This window comes from Thamnophis sirtalis, unplaced genomic scaffold (genome assembly GCF_051295495.1).
Source record: "Thamnophis sirtalis isolate CommonGarterSnake01/CBP01778 unplaced genomic scaffold, rThaSir2_p1.2 scaffold_15, whole genome shotgun sequence".
NCBI classification, from domain to species: Eukaryota; Metazoa; Chordata; class Lepidosauria; order Squamata; family Natricidae; genus Thamnophis; species Thamnophis sirtalis.
This window is the reverse complement of record NW_028261395.1, coordinates 26,308,680-26,329,795: the sequence shown is the minus strand read 5'-3', so window position 1 is coordinate 26,329,795 and position 21,116 is coordinate 26,308,680. Positions and strand designations below refer to the sequence as shown.

At 38.6% G+C, this 21,116-nt stretch overlaps 1 protein-coding gene and 1 long non-coding RNA gene across 5 annotated transcripts; both read left to right on the top strand.

Annotated features, from left to right (window-relative positions):
• The first annotated feature begins 195 nt into the window (after positions 1-195).
• On the top strand, positions 196-20,474 carry SIRT1 (sirtuin 1). 4 transcript variants are annotated; one of them, XM_087702684.1, is made up of 10 exons: positions 196-799; positions 2,707-2,820; positions 4,383-4,624; positions 6,667-6,819; positions 8,524-8,671; positions 10,159-10,238; positions 12,613-12,799; positions 13,749-14,324; positions 17,183-17,374; positions 18,423-18,562. In XM_087702684.1, the coding sequence occupies exons 1-9, from the start codon at positions 196-198 to the stop codon at positions 17,371-17,373; spliced, it is 2,295 nt and encodes a 764-aa protein (XP_087558810.1). In that variant the 3' UTR covers position 17,374; positions 18,423-18,562. The 4 variants fall into 4 exon arrangements, with proteins under 4 accessions (XP_087558810.1, XP_013909706.2, XP_013909705.2 ...); XM_014054231.2 differs by lacking the exon at positions 17,183-17,374 and having other exon boundaries at positions 196-712; positions 18,423-20,474; XM_014054230.2 differs by lacking the exon at positions 17,183-17,374 and having other exon boundaries at positions 18,423-20,474.
• Positions 14,582-15,679, top strand: LOC148042528 (uncharacterized). The gene is made up of 2 exons (XR_015695179.1): positions 14,582-15,190; positions 15,297-15,679. It is a non-coding gene; the product is annotated as an uncharacterized LOC148042528 (long non-coding RNA).
• Positions 20,475-21,116: the final 642 nt, after the last annotated feature.

The window sequence follows — 21,116 nt, the reverse complement described above, 5'->3', positions numbered from 1 at the left end:
CGGTGCTACGCAGGGTTTCGGCCCGCGTGGGCGTCGGCCGGGTCACGTGCTGCGTTTAAATCTCATCTCCTCTCTCTCTGAGGTGGGGGCCGCTGCTTCTATCTGCTGCGCCACTATGAGCGGCCGCCGCGACTGACTGAAAGGGCGGGGGGGGAAACAGGAGGAGGCGGAGGGAGCAGTTGCTCCTGCTCCAAGATGGCCGACGAGGAGATGCCACTCCTCCATTCCCGGAGCGGCGGCCGCCGCGGCAACAGCAACAGCAGCAACTATGGTGCCGCGGCGGCCGCTGAGGCCGAGAGCCCCGAGCCCGCTCTCAAGCGTCCGCGCCAGGCTTCGGTTGAGCGGAGCTGCGCGGCCGCGGCGGGAGCCGGCGGAGAGGCAGACGCGGCGCCTCCGCCAGGAAGGGCTGTCGAAGAGGCCCTGAAGGGGGACAGGGCGGTCCCCGCTGCCTGTGTCAGCGGCCAGCCGGGCGAGGCTGCCGCGCCGGCGGGGGCAGCAGGAGAAGGCTGGAGCTGTGCGGAAAACGGGGCCCGGTGGTGGGGCCTGGTCCGAGAGGAGACGCCGCCGCACCAACGGCAACTGCCGCGGGGGCAGAGCCAAGGGGAGGGCGCGGAGGCGGCGCCCGCCGGAGAAACAGCGGAGACGGCCATTGGCTGCGGTCCGGCGCAGTCTTCGAACGGCGCGGCTGAGGCGGAGAGGGCGCCGCAAACTGGTGAGAAGCCGCCGGGGACGGAGGGAGCAGCGGCGCAGAAGCGGCCCGTCAGCCTTGACAGCGAGACCGCTTGGCGCCAGGAGCCCGGTAGGGGCTGCCCTCTTTTTAAAACTGGGGATCGGGAGCATAGAATAGAATAAGATTATAGAATAGAATAGAATAATAGAATTGGAAATAGAATAGAATAATAGAATTGGAAATAGAATAGAATAATAGAATTGGAAATAGAATAAAATAGAATAATAGAATTGGAAATAGAATAGAATTCTTTATTGGCCAAGTGTGTTTGGACGCACAAGGAATTTGGTGCATATGCTCTCACGGTACATAAGGACAAGAAAATACATTCATTGAGAATGAAAAGATACAACACTTAGTGATAGTCAAGGTTACTAATAAACTATCAAATTGTACTAGGAAACAGAAACAATATAAATTGAAAGATACAAGCAACATGGTTATAGTCATAAGTGGGAATAGATAGGTAATAGGAAGGATGAGAAGAATAATAGTAATACAGTTTTAGTAAATAATTTGACAGTGTTGTGGGAATTAGTTGTTAAGCAGAGTGAAGGTATGGGGGGGGGGGGGCTGTCCTTGTGTCTAGTTGTATGCAGGGCCCTGTAGTGTGGTTTTGAGGGTTAGAGTTAGGAGAGTCTCCCTCCCAGCCCTTGACAAGTTTACTCAAAAACTAATTCGGTTCACTCCAAAACAGTACCTCTCCTTGTCAGGGCTTTCTGGTTGTTCTATCGGTAGAGCCCCCTGCAATCCCAGGCTCTTTGGTCTTTTTTTAACCCTCGTTTATTTCTTGTTTATGATACACATGGTTGAAGAGTGAGTTTATTCTCATTCTTACAACTGAACAGTTTTTTCAAAATGTGCATCCTGTCCTTATGGCAATGCGATAATCTTCACTGGATTCATGAGGATTTACCCTAAGGATGGATAAGGACTTCAAGATTGCCAAGGAAAATGTTAGCTCTTTTTAGGGAGGCATGAAAGAAAATACTAATTGTTATAAAACTGTTAGTGCTGAATGTGTGAAGTTTCTTTTGCAAGTGTATTTTTTTTATTAAAATTGGCTTAACTCTAAGATAAATTGTACTAGACGGATTGGTAATTTTTCCCATTAACAAAATGGACATGCATAGACAGTAATTGTTTAATATTAGACTGCAATGCTGTATGGATTTGTCAGAATATTAAATCAGTTCAGTATCACTTCTGTGTGTGTGTATGCACATATTTGCACACACACGCATATAGGTTATAGATCAATTGCTTCAGTATCTTGTTCTATAAATGTTTGCTTGAAAGCCATTGTGTTATATAATTGGAATATATTTTTAAGCAAATACAAGATTGCAACTTTAGTGAGTTTAAATCTATGAATACATCTGAATAGGGATGGAAGTTGGATGCAACTTTCTTTTGAAATTAAGAGAATGTTTTTTCCAAAAGCAAGAATTGCTGGAATAGTTTAAAAGATTGAAAATATATTGACACCTTAAGATCATTTTTGACAACACATTATATAGAAATTATACACAGTAGTATAAAGCAGAAATAACAACATTCTAAATGAGTCTCATGACTTATTTTTAACACTTGCAGTTTATATTGCATATATTAATAATTGCATATGTGTATGTATTGGAAATTTGTTTCTCCTTGTCTCCTTGTATATTTAATTGTAGAAATATAAGCATAAATGTAAGCTGCACTTACATTCTAAAGGTGTAGAAAATTTTAAGAAGGCTCATAAAATATTTTTTAAAAATATGTTGAAGATGCCAAAATTAAAACTACATTTATCATAGATTTATTTCTATACATAATAAAACTTAAGTTTACTGATTTTTATCTACCCAATACTATTACTTAAACCATACCTCAATAATATTTTTGCTTCCTTATATGTGTGCAAAACAATATAGTATATTAGAAATATGATGGCACTACTTTTGTGCAATAACTTTATCATCATTTTACAGATGTATTTTTTAGTGATGAAATTATTGCAAATGGCTTCCATTCTTGTGACAGTGATGAAGATGATAGAACCTCTCATGCAAGTTCCAGTGATTGGACTCCAAGGCCACGGATAGGTAAAATTTAGTTGTTAATCTAAGGCAGTACTCAATTGTGACAACTTTAAGATGTATGGAGTTCAATTCTCAAAATTTCCTAGCCAGCATCTTCTGGACTAAAATCACCTCAGTTCTTCATTTATTTTCCTATTAACGTTGAGAACATTGGGATACTTTATTCGTTTTATACAGTCTGCCACTTGCTGCTTGTGAAATGTGTGTAATTTCCATTCCCCTGAGTTTAATAGCACTTGATCTTAAGTTAACAGCTGAAAAGAATGCCACCTTCATAGAAGCATGGAACTATAGTGTTCTCAGAGATTCTTCCTATGGCACTTTAAATGCATGATTAAGAGTTGTGGGCAGAAATGTATAATGTACTTCGATCTTTGATTCTTTTTATAATATAGCAATAGCAGTAGACTTATATACCGCTTCATAGGCCTTTCAGGCCTCTCTGAAGAAGCTTCCCAAATTGTTTTCCTCATCTACTTTTTTACATACTTATCTCCATGTATACATATGAAAAGATGTTATACAGGTAGTCCTCACCTTATGACTGGTCACTTAGCAACCATTCAGTGTTACGACCTACCTGAGGCAAGCAAGTTGACCTGGTTCTGAAGTTCTGACTCACATTTTCGGTGCTCAGCAATACAGCTGCATATGGTCACATGATGCCATTTGCAGCAGTTTGGTAAAAAAAACCACATAATTTATTGTTGGTTATTGGCAAGAATAGTCATAGCAAACAATGCTTTGCTTAATAACTGTGGTACTCACTGAATGACTGCTGCATTAAAAGATTGTAAAATAGTGTCGCTCACATGACCAACCTGATTTATGATTCTCATAGGATAACAACTATAATAGGCAGGCTCCATTATGGTTATATTTCAAGGACTACCTATAAATGGTCCCATCTTTATAAAACACACTTCTTTAAAAAAGTGTAAAAGTTGGTACTTTATTAGGGCAGTTTTATAGTATTTTATTAAGGCATTTTTTTTTATCTTGTGGAAGTAATGAAGGGATGTTATAGATAAATTTGAGGAGGTAAACAATATCAAAAGGACAACTGGGTGGGAGAAAATTTCCAGAGCAAGAATGACAGGGCTTTGAATAAGGTGATTCTGGGTGTTGCGTGTTCCTAACTACCGATAAGATGTTAGTAGGTGAAGAAGCCTTAGGGTTGCTGAAATAGAAGTTACTCATAATATCACTGCCTCTGCTTTTTATGGCATGAAGTGCAATGCGTTTTCCTATTCCAAATACAGCAGATGAAATTACACAATTTTCTCATTTGTTTATTCTGTCAGAAACTTCACAAGTAAAATAAGTCATACTATATGGCATAAAATTTAAAATATAAAATACAAGATTAAAATATGTAGAAGTTAAAAGCTTCCCTGAAAAATGTGTGCCATAAATACATGCGGGCGTCTCCTGGGCAATACCTTATAGCTGGTTAATCCTTTCAGTCCAGAAGCACCCGAAAAGTAGTGAGGGGCTCATATTCTCATTTAATCTGTCTATATTATCTTGTACTCATAATTATTTTATTTTATTTTCCATAATAGGTCCATACACTTTTGTCCAACAACATCTCATGATAGGCACAGATCCACGTGCAATTCTGAAAGACCTATTGCCAGAAACAATTCCTCCTCCTGAATTGGATAATATGACATTATGGCAAATTGTCGTTAATATTCTCTCAGAACCACCTAAAAGAAAAAAGAGAAAAGATATTAATACTATAGAGGATGCAGTGAAACTCCTGCAAGAATGCAAAAAAATAATTGTATTGACTGGAGCTGGGGTATGTATTCACGAATGGAATACATGTTTGATGTTTTAATATGCTCATTGAGTATAAATGCTATGTGAATAATTGCTCTGTGCCATGTAATTGTTACCCCTGAGCAAATAGTTGTGATTCCACATATGAAACAGTGCAGCGTATGGTGCAGTTCTTATTTTGTCATCTTGTTATTGGTAATAGTTTCTCTAACATTTTGAAATAGCAGCAACCCTTAGTGTTGTAGTTCAAGTTATTTGCTGGTGACTCATAAATAAGAAAAAGTGTACCACTATGATCTGAAAATAGTACTGCATATATTCTCATATAAATCCATCTGTGGATATGCTTACCCTCAAATTTTTAATGAAAATACCATTAAAAATGTGTCATTTGTGGATGTCAAAAATTGATGGTCGGATTATCAGCAGATGGGCTTATTCACAAGTATATTGAGAAATATGGTACTTAAAAAGTGTACAATGTATACTAAGATAAGTCCATGAACAGTTTGGGGGGTGTATGTTGGCACCTGATATTCTCTGCTTATATGACTACCGTATTTTCACGACCATAAGCCGCACTGAAAATCCTAAAATTTTATCAAAAACCAGCAGTGCGGCTTATCACCCGGTGCGCTTTATGTGTGAAAAAAGATAGAAAATCTCTCCCTCCCGACGCTCAAACTTGAAGCTCGCAAGCATGCACACGTCCCTCGGGTCTCTCCCTTCAACCTCGCTACTTTCTCAGTCGGAGACCGGGGGGCGAGCAGAGAGCCACCCAGTTCCCAGCCCCTATAGACTGAGCTGTTCAGTCACCCCCGCCGCCGCAAGAAGGGACGGCAGACCGGCGCAGCCCTTCAGGATTTGCCGGCGCCGAGCACCCCATCCGCCCCGGCAGTCGCCCTGCCTAACTCCGCTCCGTGCCCCAGCCGGCTCTGCGCTGCCGGTCAAGGGCGCGCGGGTGGCCGGTGCGGCGCGGGTCTTCCCAGCACACCACGCCGGCCGGGCAAGAGCCGGGAGAGCAGCGGAGCCCGAAGCCTCCCGCGCCAGAAACGTCCCGCTAGCCGACGCCTGCCACGTGCGCCCACCCGCCCGCCTCGGGGACCGCAACCCGGGCGCCCTGCCCGCCGCCGCCCGGTTTGGCTTCCCTGGCCGCGGCGCCCCAGGCCCCCGCGCTGGCGATCTCCCGGGGTGGCGAGGCTGCGCGGGGCCGCTCAGCGGAGGAAGGCGGCCGCCTGGCGGGAGAGGCTTGGCCGAAAGGTGCTGGGGCTGGAGCCGCAGAGCCAGGCATGCCTTCCGCCCGGGAAGTCCTGCCCCTTCATCCCCGAAGGCCGGCGCGCGGTGAGGGGGGCCGGCGTGGGGGCGAAAGTACTTTACACATGCTCCACGGTCGCCGCGCTCTCCGTCCCAGCCTTCGCCGAAGCCGGCGGGCTGCCTCCCGAAGAAGCCGCCGGAGCGTCCCAAGCCAGAAAATGCCCCAACTCGGGCAGACGGAGTTCCAAGTTGCAACCTGCGCACGTGATTCGATGAGGAACCAAGGGGAGCCGGGTCTCTGAGCGCGGCTTATAACCCGGTGCGCTTTATATGTGGAAAAAGTTTAAAAAATTAACGTTAATTGATACTGCGGCTTTTAATCCGGTGCGGCTTTTGGTCGTGAAAATACGGTATATACACTAGTATTACTAGTCTGAGTTTCAGGAAACATGACAGAGCATCATGCTACTACTGCTAATAGAGTCAGGCTGTCCCTGTTCGTTTTTGTGGAATGGTAATGACATCAATAAAATAAAGCAAGTATTATTAATTTACAAGTCTAACATGCTTGATTCTCTTAGGTGCTCTGGCTACAGTTATATTGGCATTTCCTCACATGGTAATTTTTTTCATATAGATGTAAAGAGATACACTGTTTCTTTTGCAGTTAGACTTTCCTCACATGTAGGTTTTTTTAAGAATACCAGTGAGTATTTCACAGGTCATTTTTGATAAAAGAATCTTTGTTAATTGCAACAATATTAGCAACTGTCTGCTATATATTCTATATTTTGCCATCCATTTTAGGTATCAGTTTCTTGTGGTATTCCTGACTTCCGATCAAGAGATGGTATATATGCCCGCCTAGCAGTTGATTTCCCAGATCTTCCTGATCCTCAAGCAATGTTTGACATAGAATACTTCCGAAAAGATCCAAGGCCATTTTTCAAATTTGCCAAGGTGCTAATTGTCTCTTTGATTTTTTTTAATCTTTGAAAGATAATCATTTAAAAACTTCCAACAGATTTCGTACATCTAAATCTTTTTATTTGAACACCCCAATTAGGTCACATTGGGAAAGATCCAGTGAAGTTGTCTTGGTGAAATACTGTAGATCCACCAGCAAAATCGATTCCCCCCCCCCCCCAATATATCTGCTTGCATCATAAATCTGCCCTGGATGAGGAGGGGATTTGGAACAAACTTGAGACATAGAGGAGAGACAAAGGAGAGATGTAGTAATTTGATACTGCACCTATTTATGGAGTGTATCTTACTATTTTCACAAACCCACCTATACCCAATCAACCTCAACTTGAGGTTCAGTCTGAATAAGGACAGTAATAGACTAAAATCCTTAGATTTGGGAAACTAGGTTTTCTTCCCAGCATAATGCATGACTTAGAGGTCATTGAAGTTAGATGATAGATGATTTAGGATATAATTGTAGTACCAAGCTATTTATTTCATTAAATTTATTATGTAAATTGTAAATTTAATAAATTTATATGTCGCCCAATCCCGAAGGACTCCGGGCGGCTTACATAAAAACAGCTACAAAATAATACAAAAACAAAGAATGAAATAGAGAAAAACAAGTTAAAAAACACATCATGCACTCAGTCTTAGTGGGGCTGGACCTCAGTCATGAGGTCAACAGCCCCAGGCCTGCCGGAATAGCCACGTCTTAGTAAACTTACGGAAGGCCGAGAGAGTGGGCAGGGTCTAGATCTCTTGGGGTAGATCGCTCCATAGGGCCGGAGCAGCTACAGAGAAGGCCCTCCCCCGAGGGGCCGCCAGACGACATTGTCTAGTCGACAGCACCTGGAGAAGGCCCACCTCCTCGGGCGGACCCTGAACTGCTTACAAAATATATTTTAAAAAAGACACAAAACAAATGGCCAGATTAAAAACAGTCATTAAAACGAAGCATGACAGTTTCCATCTTCAACATAATATTCCCTGGCTTGATAACAGCTAGATTTGAAGGGCTTTTTGAAACACTAGATGAGAGGCTGCAGTCTGTATCTGTAGGGATGCTGTAATGGTGATGGGAGGGGGTGCTATGACAGTAAAGACACATTTTCTAGATCCAATATGACATTTTGATGTAGAAACTGCATTAACGTATTTAGTGCTAATATAGATTGTGCTCTGGACTATTTTGCCTTTAGCAAAGTAGATTCAGCAGTTTTCTATCCTTCCCAATCAGCATTTATGCAATTTGCAATGTCAAGGGCGTGATTTTCTATAATTAAGTTGTATTTAGTATATTCACAGGTCAGTAATATTTGTTGGGAAACTTCTGTTGTCTTTCAGTAATATTTCAAGTTTGTGAAATTACTTAATGATTAATTGAAATTCTGAGATTTGGATTATATATGTGGTATCCTATTTATATCTACTCCAAAGTGAGCTCTATTAAATGTGCAGGATTGCTCTTTTAGTATTCTGTTCCCAATAACTATGGGAAGCTGCAGCAAGATATGATTTCTAAATTATGCTTCCCAACAATTCATTTCCCTTACCAAGTAGTAGATATGTAACAGCAAGCATTTGCTACATTTTTCATTAGTAGTTTTTATTGTATGTTGAACTTGTATATGTGGTCTATGTAACAATTGCAGACATTATTGACAATATCTTGTTTGCTTTCTTTTTCAGGAAATATATCCTGGACAGTTTCAGCCATCTCTTTGTCATAAATTTATTGATTTAATGGATAAAGAAAGAAAACTCCTTCGCAATTATACTCAGAACATAGATACACTGGAACAAGTTGCAGGAATTCAAAGGATAATCCAGTGCCATGGTAAGTGAAATATACATTCTTTTCTATCCTTGATACATACTTATAATAAAGATGAGGAGAAAATGATAACAACTAATCAAAGCCACACAGTCTAAAAATCCTTCCTTGTTCTGGCATTCTATAACAAACTGTCCGCATAACAACTTTACACAATTCCATTGTTGTATCTCCTCAAGTATACTATTTCCAAGCCTTTTGTGGTCTGCATGCTAACACCTTTAGCACGTGTGATGGATATACCATTATCTTCACCATTACAGTGGCCCCTAGTCATATGCAAGGAAGTCAGAACTCGCATTAACTAGAATAAGTGTGATAAAGTCCATGGCAGTGACTGTATTTCCTATCCCCTGCCCCTGACTAATTAAATCAATTTCATATTGGCAGATTCCTGTATTAGCCTCACACATTAATCACACAACTAAGATCCCAGAGGAATGGAAAGAAGCCATAATCGTCCCCTTGTATAAAAGGGTGATAGTAATTTAATTATTAATTAAATAATTTATAGCTACTTATACGCCTATTGCATCACTACAGGTAGTTCTCAACTTACAATGGGTTACTTAGTGACTGTTTGAATTTAGTATTGACCGCCTTCCCCCAAAAAGGTTTACTTATGTTTCTGGCAAAAAAACTGCCCATTGTGAACAATGCATTCACTTATGACCCGGCAGTCACTTAATAACCATAGATTTAATGCCATAGTGATGTGCTAAGCAAAATGACATAAAATTGGGTCTGCTATGTTGATGAAGCACTTAATGACCAGCATAATTTACATCCATAACCTCAGGCGCAATTACTGTCCTAGGTCGAGTACTATAGTAAACTATAAGCCAGGTACAGTACCTATTTAGCAAACTCCAAATGTGGGTAATAAAAAAGTGAATAATAAATTCTGAGCAAGTAGAGTTTCAACTGGGACAATCTGCTACAGACTAGTAGTGCTTCAACATCAAAAATATACCAACGACTCTTGACTTGAATATTTATGCAGCCCTTTTATTGATTTTAAGACAGTTTTTGATGATATTTCAAGGGTAAGATTTTGAGACAGTCTAAGCAGATCCTCTATAGACAAAAAAGTCCTGCTTTGTCAGGCACAGACGTTTTCCAACATGTTCCTACTCAATAAACTATGCAATAAAATCTAGCCTTACATGCAATCAGAGATCTTTCCAACTTTATTCAAACTGGCAAGAGGGTGAAACAATGTATCCTAGCACCATTTTTTAAACATATATATCAACTTTCTAATTAAAACCTTTCAGATGTGCTCTCTCTCTAATCCTCAAATTTGAGGGCCATATTCCTCTGTCAGAGGCAACACTCTAACCATTACAATATCCAGCCACTTGCTCGGTTTCGTGTACTGCATACAATGAATATATTGAAAGTACACGTATTACTAATAAAATCTCTGAGTGGGGAAAAAAACCTTGACAACTGGTATGTTCCTTTATTTGCTGGTATATGTATTTCAGGTTCCTTTGCAACGGCTTCTTGCCTCATCTGTAAATACAAGGTTGATTGTGAAGTTGTACGAGGAGATATTTTTAATCAGGTAATTATTAGTTAAGAATTGACTGGTGAAAAAGAACTATATGCCCTGTTTCCCCCCAAATAAGACATCCTCAGATAATAAGCCCAATTGAGCTTTTGAGCGCATGCGTTAAAATAAGCCCTCCCAGAAAATATTCCAACACAGCAGCAGCCATGAGGTGATCACGCTTGCCACCTCCTGCACCTCAAAAATAATAAGACCTCCCTGAAAATAAACAGTGAAAAAATGTTTATTTTGGGGGTCAAAAGAAAATAAGACCCTGTCTTATTTTCAGGGAAACACGGTATTAGGAATGTTATTAAATACATTGAAAATATAACTGTAAGCATGCAAAATCTTTTCGTTAAAATTGATCCAGTACAACTTAAAATATAGCATTCTCTGAAACTAAATATGTGAATCGTAGCTACATACACAGTAATTATTGTGATTACTTTTCTTTATAAAGAACCTGTTGGAGGCTCCACAGTTGCATTATATATAATTATTTATGTAATTATATTTGCATCTTATCAGTTCTCCATTTGAAAAAGAAAATGGAAATTAAATGCAAAGAATAGTTCATTGCTTAATAGTGATACTGAGTAATGCCATCTAGTACAAAGTACTGCATTTTAAAAAAGGATCAATTGAAATAATTTTGCAATTGCCCCTTAGAGTTCATGTTGCAGTCAAACATACATTTAAGAAGGATTGAAGAAAGTGTGTATGCTTGACCAGGACATGATAGCATTCTTTAAAAACCTAAAGCACTGTCACCAATCCTTTAAATGACAAGAGGGGTACACTTAAGTTGAACATTACTTTTTAATAAAGTCAATGAAAGCTAAATGCAATCTCTCCTTTATTAAAGCTTTTCAAGTAAGTCTGCTAGCAGTTTGATGATGGTGCTGTTAATCTTGATCTTCATGTATCATATAGGGTTGGACTAGATGGCCTAGGATACAATTGCAAATTTCATATTATTACAAAATTTACCACATCACAAATGTAAAGTTTGCCAAGTGTCAGAATTTCGTGTATGAACTTCAGTTCTGGCTTTACACCACTGTATTTCACATGGTTTCTAGTAAACTATACCTTTCTCCACCTGATAGTGTTAAGGATTGTTTTTACTTAGAAATTCAAGCTGAGGCAGCAGGTCTGACACCAAATTTATAATAGGTCTGGGAAATATTACGGTAGCTGTGCTAGAGTTCATTTTGATTTTCAGTAATATTCTAATGACAGGGAAATGAAAGTAGTTTGCATTTGTCCTTTTCCTATGGAAATTTTCACTTAGGCTAGAATAAAACGTCTCAACCTCTCAGTAGAACCATTGTAATGATAGACTAATTGAACAAAGCATTGGAGCACTGATAATGCTTACCTAGTACGGTAGTAAAATGTCTGCAAGCAAAAAACCAAGTTCAAGGAGCACCAAAGACAATAGCAATCTTTTACAAGGACATAATTAATCTGGGGGATGGGGGGGAGGTATGGGATAACATGACAAAATGAAATAAACTCACATATAGTATCCAAACAAATAATAAAGCTAAAATAAGAGAAGAATCTTGCAAAATAAAGTTTAGAAGGTTGAAGACAATAAGATGGCTGGCTGCCCTATAATCTGACATAATTGCTGTAATTTTAAAGGTTTTATAGGCAATTTCAGATCTGGCAGATTCTTATGATATGATTTCATTAGTCAGTTCCTTAGCTGCAAACATATATCTTTTCTCTTTATAGTCCTTGGCAGAAATTCACACCAATATGCAATCTAGCGTATTTTTTGGAGTATAAGACGGAGCAAAGTTTTGAAGAGAATTTAAAAAAAAATTTTTTTTTTGCACTGCAAACCTCCCCAAAACGGCCTCTTTTTCGTAAAAACGGGTCTGTATTTTTTTTTTTTTAAAAAGGGCATGAATAGTCCTTAGGAGCTTGTACAGTGCTCCGGGGGGGGGGGGGCAAAAACGAACAAAAATGGCCCATTTTTCGCAAAGCTAAAGCATTTAGCTTTCGTTTTTTGTCAAAAAAGTGCATGGATAGCCTTTAGGAAGCTTATAAGAGTGCTGCTGGGGGGTAGGGGTGGGGCAAAAAGGGCCGTTTTCGCTCATTTCTGCCCTCCCCAGCCCCCAGGAGCTCTCTGAAAGCCTTCTAAAAGCTATGCACGGCCATTTCGATGAAAGGGGCAGAGTTTTGGGAGGCAAAAAAATGCTGTATTCAGTGTATAAGACGCACCTAGATTTTCAGCCTCTTTTTTGTGGGAAAAAGGTGCGTCTCATACTCCGAAAAATACGGTAGGTTGTGCTTCATTCTTTTATTAAAGGTTTGTCAGTTATGAGTGCTACTTGTATAAAATGAACAGTGCTAATGCAAATTCTTTAATCAGGTTGTTCCTAGATGTCCCAGATGTTCACCTGATGAACCCCTTGCTATCATGAAGCCAGAAATAGTATTCTTTGGTGAAAATCTACCAGAGCAGTTTCACAGGGCCATGAAATATGACAAAGATGAAGTTGATCTTCTGATTGTTATTGGGTCTTCACTTAAAGTAAGACCAGTAGCATTGATTCCAAGTGAGTATTGATTATGTATTTATTGAGAACAACAGAGAGTGCACTTTAAATTAATTAGTGATCATGACAAATGGTGCTAGAAACCATACAAAGTAGAAAACTTCATAGATGTGGAAGCATGGTAGGAAAAATAAATATTATATATCAGCACAAATAAAAAACACAAATATAACAAAGGCAACAGTAAAAATATTGGGTTTCTGTCGTGATGGACTCTTGTGACGAGCCGATTGACAGATGATGAAGCAGTTAGCTTCCTCCCATAATTGGGGCTTACCAGGGGTTGTGACACTAAATATATACCTTCTTCCCTGGCTTCAGCTGATAAGGAGGAGACCTGTGGCATAATGGCTAAGACGTTTGCCAGCACAGGTTCGAATCCCAGTAAGGGTATGGCTAGCTGATGAGAGCTAAATAGCTTGAAATAGATCTATACTAGTCTCCCTTTATTTATTTATCAGCACAAATAAAAACATACATATACATTACACACACACACACACACACACACACACACACACACACACACACACACACACACACACATATATATATATATATATAAGCCTCAGTGGCGCAGTGGTTAGAGTGCAGTACTGCAGGCTACTTCTGCTGACTGTCAGCTGCCTGCAATTTGGCAGTTAAAATCTCACCAGGCTCAAGGTTGACTCAGCCTTCCATCCTTCCAAGGTGGATAAAAATGAATGTCCCCCAGATTGTTGGGTGCAATAGGCTGATTCTGTAAACCGCTTAGAGAGGGCTGTAAAGCACTATATAAGTCTAATATACTAGGTGTGTGTGTGTGTGTGTGTGTGTGTATAAATGTGTCTTTCTGTCTATCTTAAATACCATAGAATTAGGCAGGATTCAGACATTTATATAGTTACATATATTCCATAAAATTATCCAGTTGTTAATAGCTCACTTTATTTTTTTCTTAAATATGTAGGTTCCATCCCACATGAAGTGCCTCAGATTCTAATTAATAGGGAACCATTGCCTCATCTACACTTTGATGTCGAGCTTCTTGGTGACTGTGATGTTATTATCAATGAATTATGTCATAGATTGGGTGGAGAATATTCAAAACTTTGTAATAGTTCCATTCAGCTTTCAGAAATAACAGAGAAACCTCCACGGCCTCACAGAGAGTTTGAAAAACATTTAACAGAGTTACCACCCACTCCTTTAAACATTTCTGAATCTTCTAGTTCATCTGTCAGAATTCCATCACAAGATTCTCAAGTGATACATTCAGAGCATTCTGATCAATATAAAGCAGGAAATTCTGATGTTGCTTTGGAATCTAAGGAAAACTCTATAGAAGAAAGACCACTAGAAGTCCATAACTCTTTAGAAAATTCAGAAGGTACTCATGGTCAGTTAAAAACTACAGAACATGTGAAGGAACCTGGATCTAATCAAGAAGAAAACAAAGAAACAAGTGAAAAAATCTCTGTTGAAACAGTGAGAAAATATTGCTTGAATAGATGTGCAAAAGAGCAAATTAGCAAGCGGCTTGATGGTAAGTGCTAAGTCTATTGTAAAAGCACTGCTTTGAATGTTTTCTTTAAGTATAATCTTTATTGTCATTGTACTTAAATACAACAGAATTGGTTATTATTTCATATTATGTTTTAGAATAACTTTGGAGTATTCAAATATAATTCTTCCTTGAATGCTTCAATGTAACATTGTAACATTCAGTCAGGCATTGGTCAAAAAACACAGCCTAGCCTAGCCTACTACCATGTAATTATGTTATAGCAGTGTCTCTTAAATTGTGTTCCTCTCAGGAACCCTTCCCAATTTTAAACCCCCCCCAATTTTGTAGGGGTTATATTTATCAATATTTACCATGCTAAAATTAATAGTGATTAATTTGCTGCCATTACTGTTTCTCATAATGGTTTGATAGGGTTCTAATATTATTGTTCAACATAGGCTGGCAAATAATTTAATTTTACAGATCCTTGAGAGGGTTTTTTTTTGGGGGGGGGAGAGATCCTTGGACCAATTACACTTTGAGAAACGCTGATACAGGACAGAAAATCTAAAATAAACGGATTATAGCCAAAGAGCTAATCTATTAGAAATGTTCATTTTTAAACTATTGTTAGATAATATTAAAAACTGGGAACAAATTAACTATATTGTATATAACATATTCTGGATAGTATTCGAAATTAATGGGTTTTGTTTTTTAATCAGTGTTGGTTTAGAGGAGCAGGAATCCCTGTAGTCATTTCTCTGAGACAAGAGGCTTTGGTTCTGAATAGTTAGTTAAGTATGGGTGAAGTGATCAGATTTCAGGTTTGCAAGGTGTACTTCATTCATATTCATCAACAGGTGCAGTAATATTCTTTATGATCATGGGATATTAGGATTAAGGCCCAAGATTCCTTTAAAAGCAGGGGTCTGCAACCTTGGCAACTTTAAGGCTTGTGGACTTCAACTCCCAGATATCCACAAGTCTTAAAAGTTGCCAAGGTTGCAGACCCTTGTCTCAAGGAATCTTCAGAACTCCAGAAAAATCTATTCCTTCAAACTTTATTCTATCCTTGTAGCCCAATTTAGAAAGCGGGGAGGAGAAATAAATATTTTGCAGAATATTGAGAGAGAAACATGCTGCTTAGTTTTCACTATTAGATCATCTAGTTCAAGAGATCCCATTCTGTTTTCTACCAGCACAATTCCTAGGACACGTCTAGAAAGCTAGGAATAGAAAAGTCACTACTATGTTTGGTCTGCATAAATGTACATTTCATTGCAACACCTCCCCAAAGAAAAATGCCATTTTCTCGCTTTTATAGAAGGATTTGAAATTGAGGCAATGAAAGTTTTAGCTCATGTTACCCTAATAAATATTTACTTAAAACCTTGCTATAGTGTATTTATTTATCAAAATGATTTGCTGCCCACCTCAAGGTTCAAGGTAACTCTGAGTGAATAAAATCCAAAAATTCAATAGTAATAAATATAAAAACTGATTAAAGTTACAAAAGTAAACAAGCTAAAGAACAAGGATTAGGAGGAGGGGAGAGGTGGGGGTGCCTTATTTTTTTAGTGCACCAAGCACCTCCAGCTAGCTTCTCCTTCAGGAACCCATGCCAGCTGGCACAACCAAGTTTTAAGACTTTCCTTGAAGGTTAAAAGAGAGGGAGCAGATCTTATCTCCTGTGGCAAGATGTTCCAATGGTCAGGAGCTGTGTCAGAAACTTTAAGTTAAAAAAAGAATCTCAGACCAATATGCATTCAATAAGTATAACCCTGTCAACAGACTTACAATCTAAATCAGGAGTGTCAAATTCACGTCGTCATGGCGACATCACGTGAAGTATTGGGACTTTTCCATTTTGCTAAACCAGGTGGGGGCGGGGCCAGCATGTGACGCATCTGGGCTGCGAGTTTGACACCCCTGGTCTAAATGAATGAAAAACGTTACCATCTTTAGAACAACTCTTGTAAGATAAATAGAAAAAGAATTTGGAAGTAATCTTTTCTTTAGGCTGTAAATATAAGTGTATATTAGTTTATGTGAAAAAGTGAATTGTATAGTTTTTCTTCATAATTTTTTCTACAGCATTAGGTAGAAGCTGGTATGGTATTTGTACTTAGTGCTGAATAGTATTGCTGCAGGCATACTATTCACAAGCTTTTGTTTTTGCCTACAAGTTGTAATGTGGGAATGTGTTTTGTATTTCTTACATTACCCATTTTGTTAATATTTGTTTGCTTTGTTTTTTTTTCTTCCATTTCAGAATGTCAGTTATACTAAAGATAAAATCCTGTTTTTTTAAAAAAAAATGTGGGTTTTTTTGTCATATCCCTTGCTTAGTTTGTGAGAGAATATTTGTAGCACAAACCCTTTGTGGTAATCTTAGTCCTATTGCAGTCCTGTTGTACAGTCTATGGTGCTGGTTTTGAATAGATTTTTTTGATGGTGAGATCTGAAGCTTAGGGCCATATTTATTTACGTCATTAGACTGGATTGACACAATTCCTGATTTAGGTGAGTCTTTTAGAGAAGAAGCTGATTTTAATAAATAAAAAAATAATTGGACTTAATCTGGACTTAAAACACATCTTGGCAATTAGATAATTGCATTCATATTACATAAGAATTACATAAATTACATATGATCCACTTTCAAGTGCAGTTCAGGGAGTTGCTTATGACCTTTAAAGCCATTAATAGCATAGGTCCAGGCTATCTGAGGAACCACTTTTTACCACTAGGCTAAGGCAAGGTTGTCCTTTTCATGCTGGTAGAAAGGGCTTAATTCAGATCCTGTTGGTCAAAGAATTCCGACTGTCGGGATCCAGAAGAAGAGCCCTTCTCTGCTGCAGCGCCCACCCTGTGGAACATCTTACCCTCTACAGTAAGATCCGCCCCCCAACCTCCTATCCTTCCACAACAACTCGAAGAAGACCTGGCTCTAGCGATTGGCCTGGGGACCAGATGGGGGAATTCCACGCTGGGGGTAGCTGCTAGATTGATGGCAGACTCCACTTCTCCTCCTCCGTGCTCTCTGCTCTTCTTCACCCATCCATCTTTTTGGTTATCATACTGAGGTACGGATACATCAGTGTACAGAGATGGGCAGCAAATAAATTTAACAAATAAATAACTCTTTATATTTGCCTTGCTTTAAAAGTCTTAGAAACTGGTCTCCCATGAACAGAATATGTCAGAGCCATTTTAAAGGGACGTAATGTACATGTTAATGTATAGTGAAAAGTTTGGACTGGTCTAATTAAAGTTAATTTAGAAAGGCTATGAATCATTAAAATGGGACAAGGTGTGTTTTTGAAGCATTTGAAACTAAATGGCAATAAACATCAACATACTATTAAGTAGCTATAAAACGCAAGAGGGAAAGCAGAGAGAGAGAAAAGCAAGTTACCGCATTTTTTGGAGTATAAGACACACTTTTTCCCCTCAAAAAAGAGACTGAAAATATGGGTGTGTCTTATACACTAAATACAACATTTTGTGCCTCCCGAAACCCCGCCCCTTCACCAAAAAGGCCCTGAAGAGCCTTTAGGAGGCTTTCAGAGTGCTCCTGGGTGCTGGAAAGGGCAGAAATGAGCAAAAAACGGGCCATTTTTTTGCTCAATTTTGCCTCCCCCCCCCCCAGCCTCCAGGAGCAGTCTATAAGCCACCTAAAGGCTATCCATGCCCTTTGTTTGACAAAAAACGGGCCCGTTTTTGCAAAAAATGGGCTGTTTTTTGCTCATTTTTGCCCCCTCCCCCAGGAACACTTTATAAACCTCCTAAAAGCTATTCATGCCCTTTAAAAAAACTGGGCCTGTTTTCATGAAAAACGGCCCATTTTTGGGAGGTCTGCAGAGTGCAAAAACTTTTTTTAAAATTTACTGTTTCAAAATCTTGGTCTGTTTTATACTCCGGTGCGTCTTATACTCTGTAAAATACGGTAATTTAGTGCTGCATTATAATAGTTTTCCCGTGGTCCTACTGACACAAATAAATGTTTCCTTATAAAAAATATAAGATATGGAGAGTTCAGAACTATAAGTGTCATGCATTTATGTATGATTGTATTCTTAGTGATGATGCCTTCTTCTTTTCCCTTTTTGTTGTTGATCAAACCTGTTTCAGGTACTCAATATTTGTTTTCACCACCAAATCGCTATATTTTCCATGGCGCTGAAGTTTATTCAGACTCTGAAGATGATGTCATCTCCTCCAGCTCTTGTGGAAGTAGCAGCGGTAGTGGATCATGTCGGAGCCCAAGCTTAGATGTAGAAGAGGAGAGTGAACTGGAAGACTATTACAATGGCATAGAAGAAGAAGAGGAGGAGGAGGAGGAAGAGGCCGACACTCCTGACAGAGAAGAGGAGAATGGATTTGAGGAAGATGGAACTGATCTTCCAGAATCTGTTGACGAATCAATTTCTATAAATCAGACAGTAGAATTTGACAGTTCATCAGACAAGTTGTAAGATAATTACTGATTTATTTCAGGAACTTTTCCACCAGCATTAGCAATTTTGGCATGTTGGAATGAATGTATACTGAATTCAGAACAAGGCAAACAACGATGTTTATAAACATTAGAGTAGATTTTCATGCATAGTTTTCTAATTTTTCCAATTGAATTCTATAAAGACACACTCAACACTAATCTTTATTGCATTTTGAGTTTTGTGGAAGGTACTAAGTATCTTTTACTGTCACTACATTCATTGTTATTAATATGTGTTGTGTGAGTGTGTGTATTCGCACATATACATTATTTTTGGCTTTATAAATCTCACCCTGTGTTATTTCTGAACCATTTAAAAAGCCATCATAATATTAATATAATATAAAGGGAACAGCTAATCTAGACCAAAGAATGGTATTTTTCATACCTCTCTTGCTTTGCAACATTTCATTTTATTTATGTCTCCTTAGTCTGCTGCTGCAAGAATATGTTGTTAAATATGAAGATTTTCCCCAAATACCTATGGCAGCTATGTTTTCTGAACTCTTCATGTTGGATATATTTGCATGCAATCATATTAGATGTTAATTAGACATCAGTGAGCATCTGAAAATTCCTTAGGTTACCAGAAAATAGCATTTTAAAAACCTATTTAAATAAATGAAAATGCTATTTTTAAAATAAAGGCTAAAATAAAGCAATTTTCTGTAGATACATAATAATGCTTATTGGCTTACAAAATTACAGGAAGAAAGTATTAGATAAATCATTAACCCTGTTAACATGAGTATTTAGTGCAGGAAGTTGGTATATAAAACAATGTATAAAATCTTTGTGTATGCTGCCAAGATGTGAATATTTAAGTGTTGGAAGGTGTATATATAATGTTCAGGATATAGATGGAATTTTTGCCCAAGAACAAAAGTGTTTCTATACTTTTCAGTACTTTTATACAAACATTTAATGAGAGCTATTCACGCATCCAGTAAAACACAAAATTCAATTTTACCTTAACTTTAAAGTATGCTGCTTAAAGGCTTCTCTGTTTAGAGAACCTCATTACCACTTCTTGATAGATTGATGTAGAAAAAGCAGCAACCGAAATGAGTTCCAATGCTGCTTCAAAACTGCCTCTTGAAATAGATGTGTCAAATGTTTCAGCTGTAGATTGTCTCAATCCTTTGTGCTTCGTTTGATCGTAGGTTTTTAATTTCTTCTTGAAAACACTTTTCAGCTGAACCCCGTAGTTAAAACCAGTTGCCAATAATTCTTTCGCATTTCTTTAATATTCCATTTTGAAATATATATAGTTGTTCTTTTCAAACAGACAGTACATCCAATTTGTAACACGGCATAATGAAGTGTTAAAAATGGCATTTTGTGTTCATTTGAAATGTTGGCATGTTTTCTTGTTGTCCAAGTTATAAATAGAACTTGAACAATTACACTTAAAAGAATGCAATATGTTTAGCTTGGCATGCATGTCAAACTGTATTTGTGCTATAGGAGATATTTTAAATGGAAATATTTTGTTTTAAATTATTTTTACAGTGTGAATTATTTTCTGCTTTTATATTGTATATAGTGTCTTTTATGTAACCAACTGGCAGATGTTTTGTAGAAGATTGTTTAAATTGACCTAGCTCTCTTCCTGCAACTTTTGAAATACAAAACCAGTGTTTTATACTCAGTCTGATTTAAATCTATTAAATTGTTAACTTTTGGATGCTGTTACAATGTGTGCATATCTTGCATGCAGTGTTATTAAGTATGGAAATTGATATAGTTGGTGAGAAATAATATGCTGCTTCACCCATATTACTCCAGTCACTTTTTAAAAACAATCTTTCTAAAACCAGGACCTCTGATGCAATAAAGGCTGGGCCAAAAGCTTTGACCCCTCAGGGTAAGGAGACACATCTGGCAGGTCTATCTAGTCAAATTACCATAGCAACCTGGGAGGAAATTTGTAGATATTTGTAGTGAGCTATTTTTTTTTTACATTGAATACTCCTCCAGGGGCTTTTGTGTCAATTTTTTAAAATCATTATTGGGAATTTAAGTTATGCTACTTTCCTCACTGAATGGTCAGATTCTGGTTCTAAGACACTTGAGCCTGCTGTGTATTGTATACATGCTGTTTACCAGTGGTGGATATGGGCTTTCTGTACCTCCAGTGGTTTGCTCCTATCTGATAACATCATGCACTTACTTTCAATGGGTATATATGGTCTTGATAATAGCGAAGTACTAGGAATGATGAGAGCAGCAGACTTCCAAATTCTGGGTCCTATTGAAGTGAGCTACCTCACTCACTGATGGTTTAGAAGGTGGGGGTAAGTCTATGGTGGTTTCTTGTAGTGGGG

Excerpts from the sequence above, each read along its gene's own strand:
- SIRT1 (XM_014054230.2), top strand. The coding sequence starts at position 196 with ATGGCCGACGAGGAGATGCCACTCCTCCATTCCCGGAGCGGCGGCCGC. Across the intron at positions 10,239-12,612 it reads GAGGAGATATTTTTAATCAG|GTTGTTCCTAGATGTCCCAG; the intron begins GTAATTATTAGT and ends TTCTTTAATCAG. Across the intron at positions 12,800-13,748 it reads ACCAGTAGCATTGATTCCAA|GTTCCATCCCACATGAAGTG; the intron begins GTGAGTATTGAT and ends TTAAATATGTAG.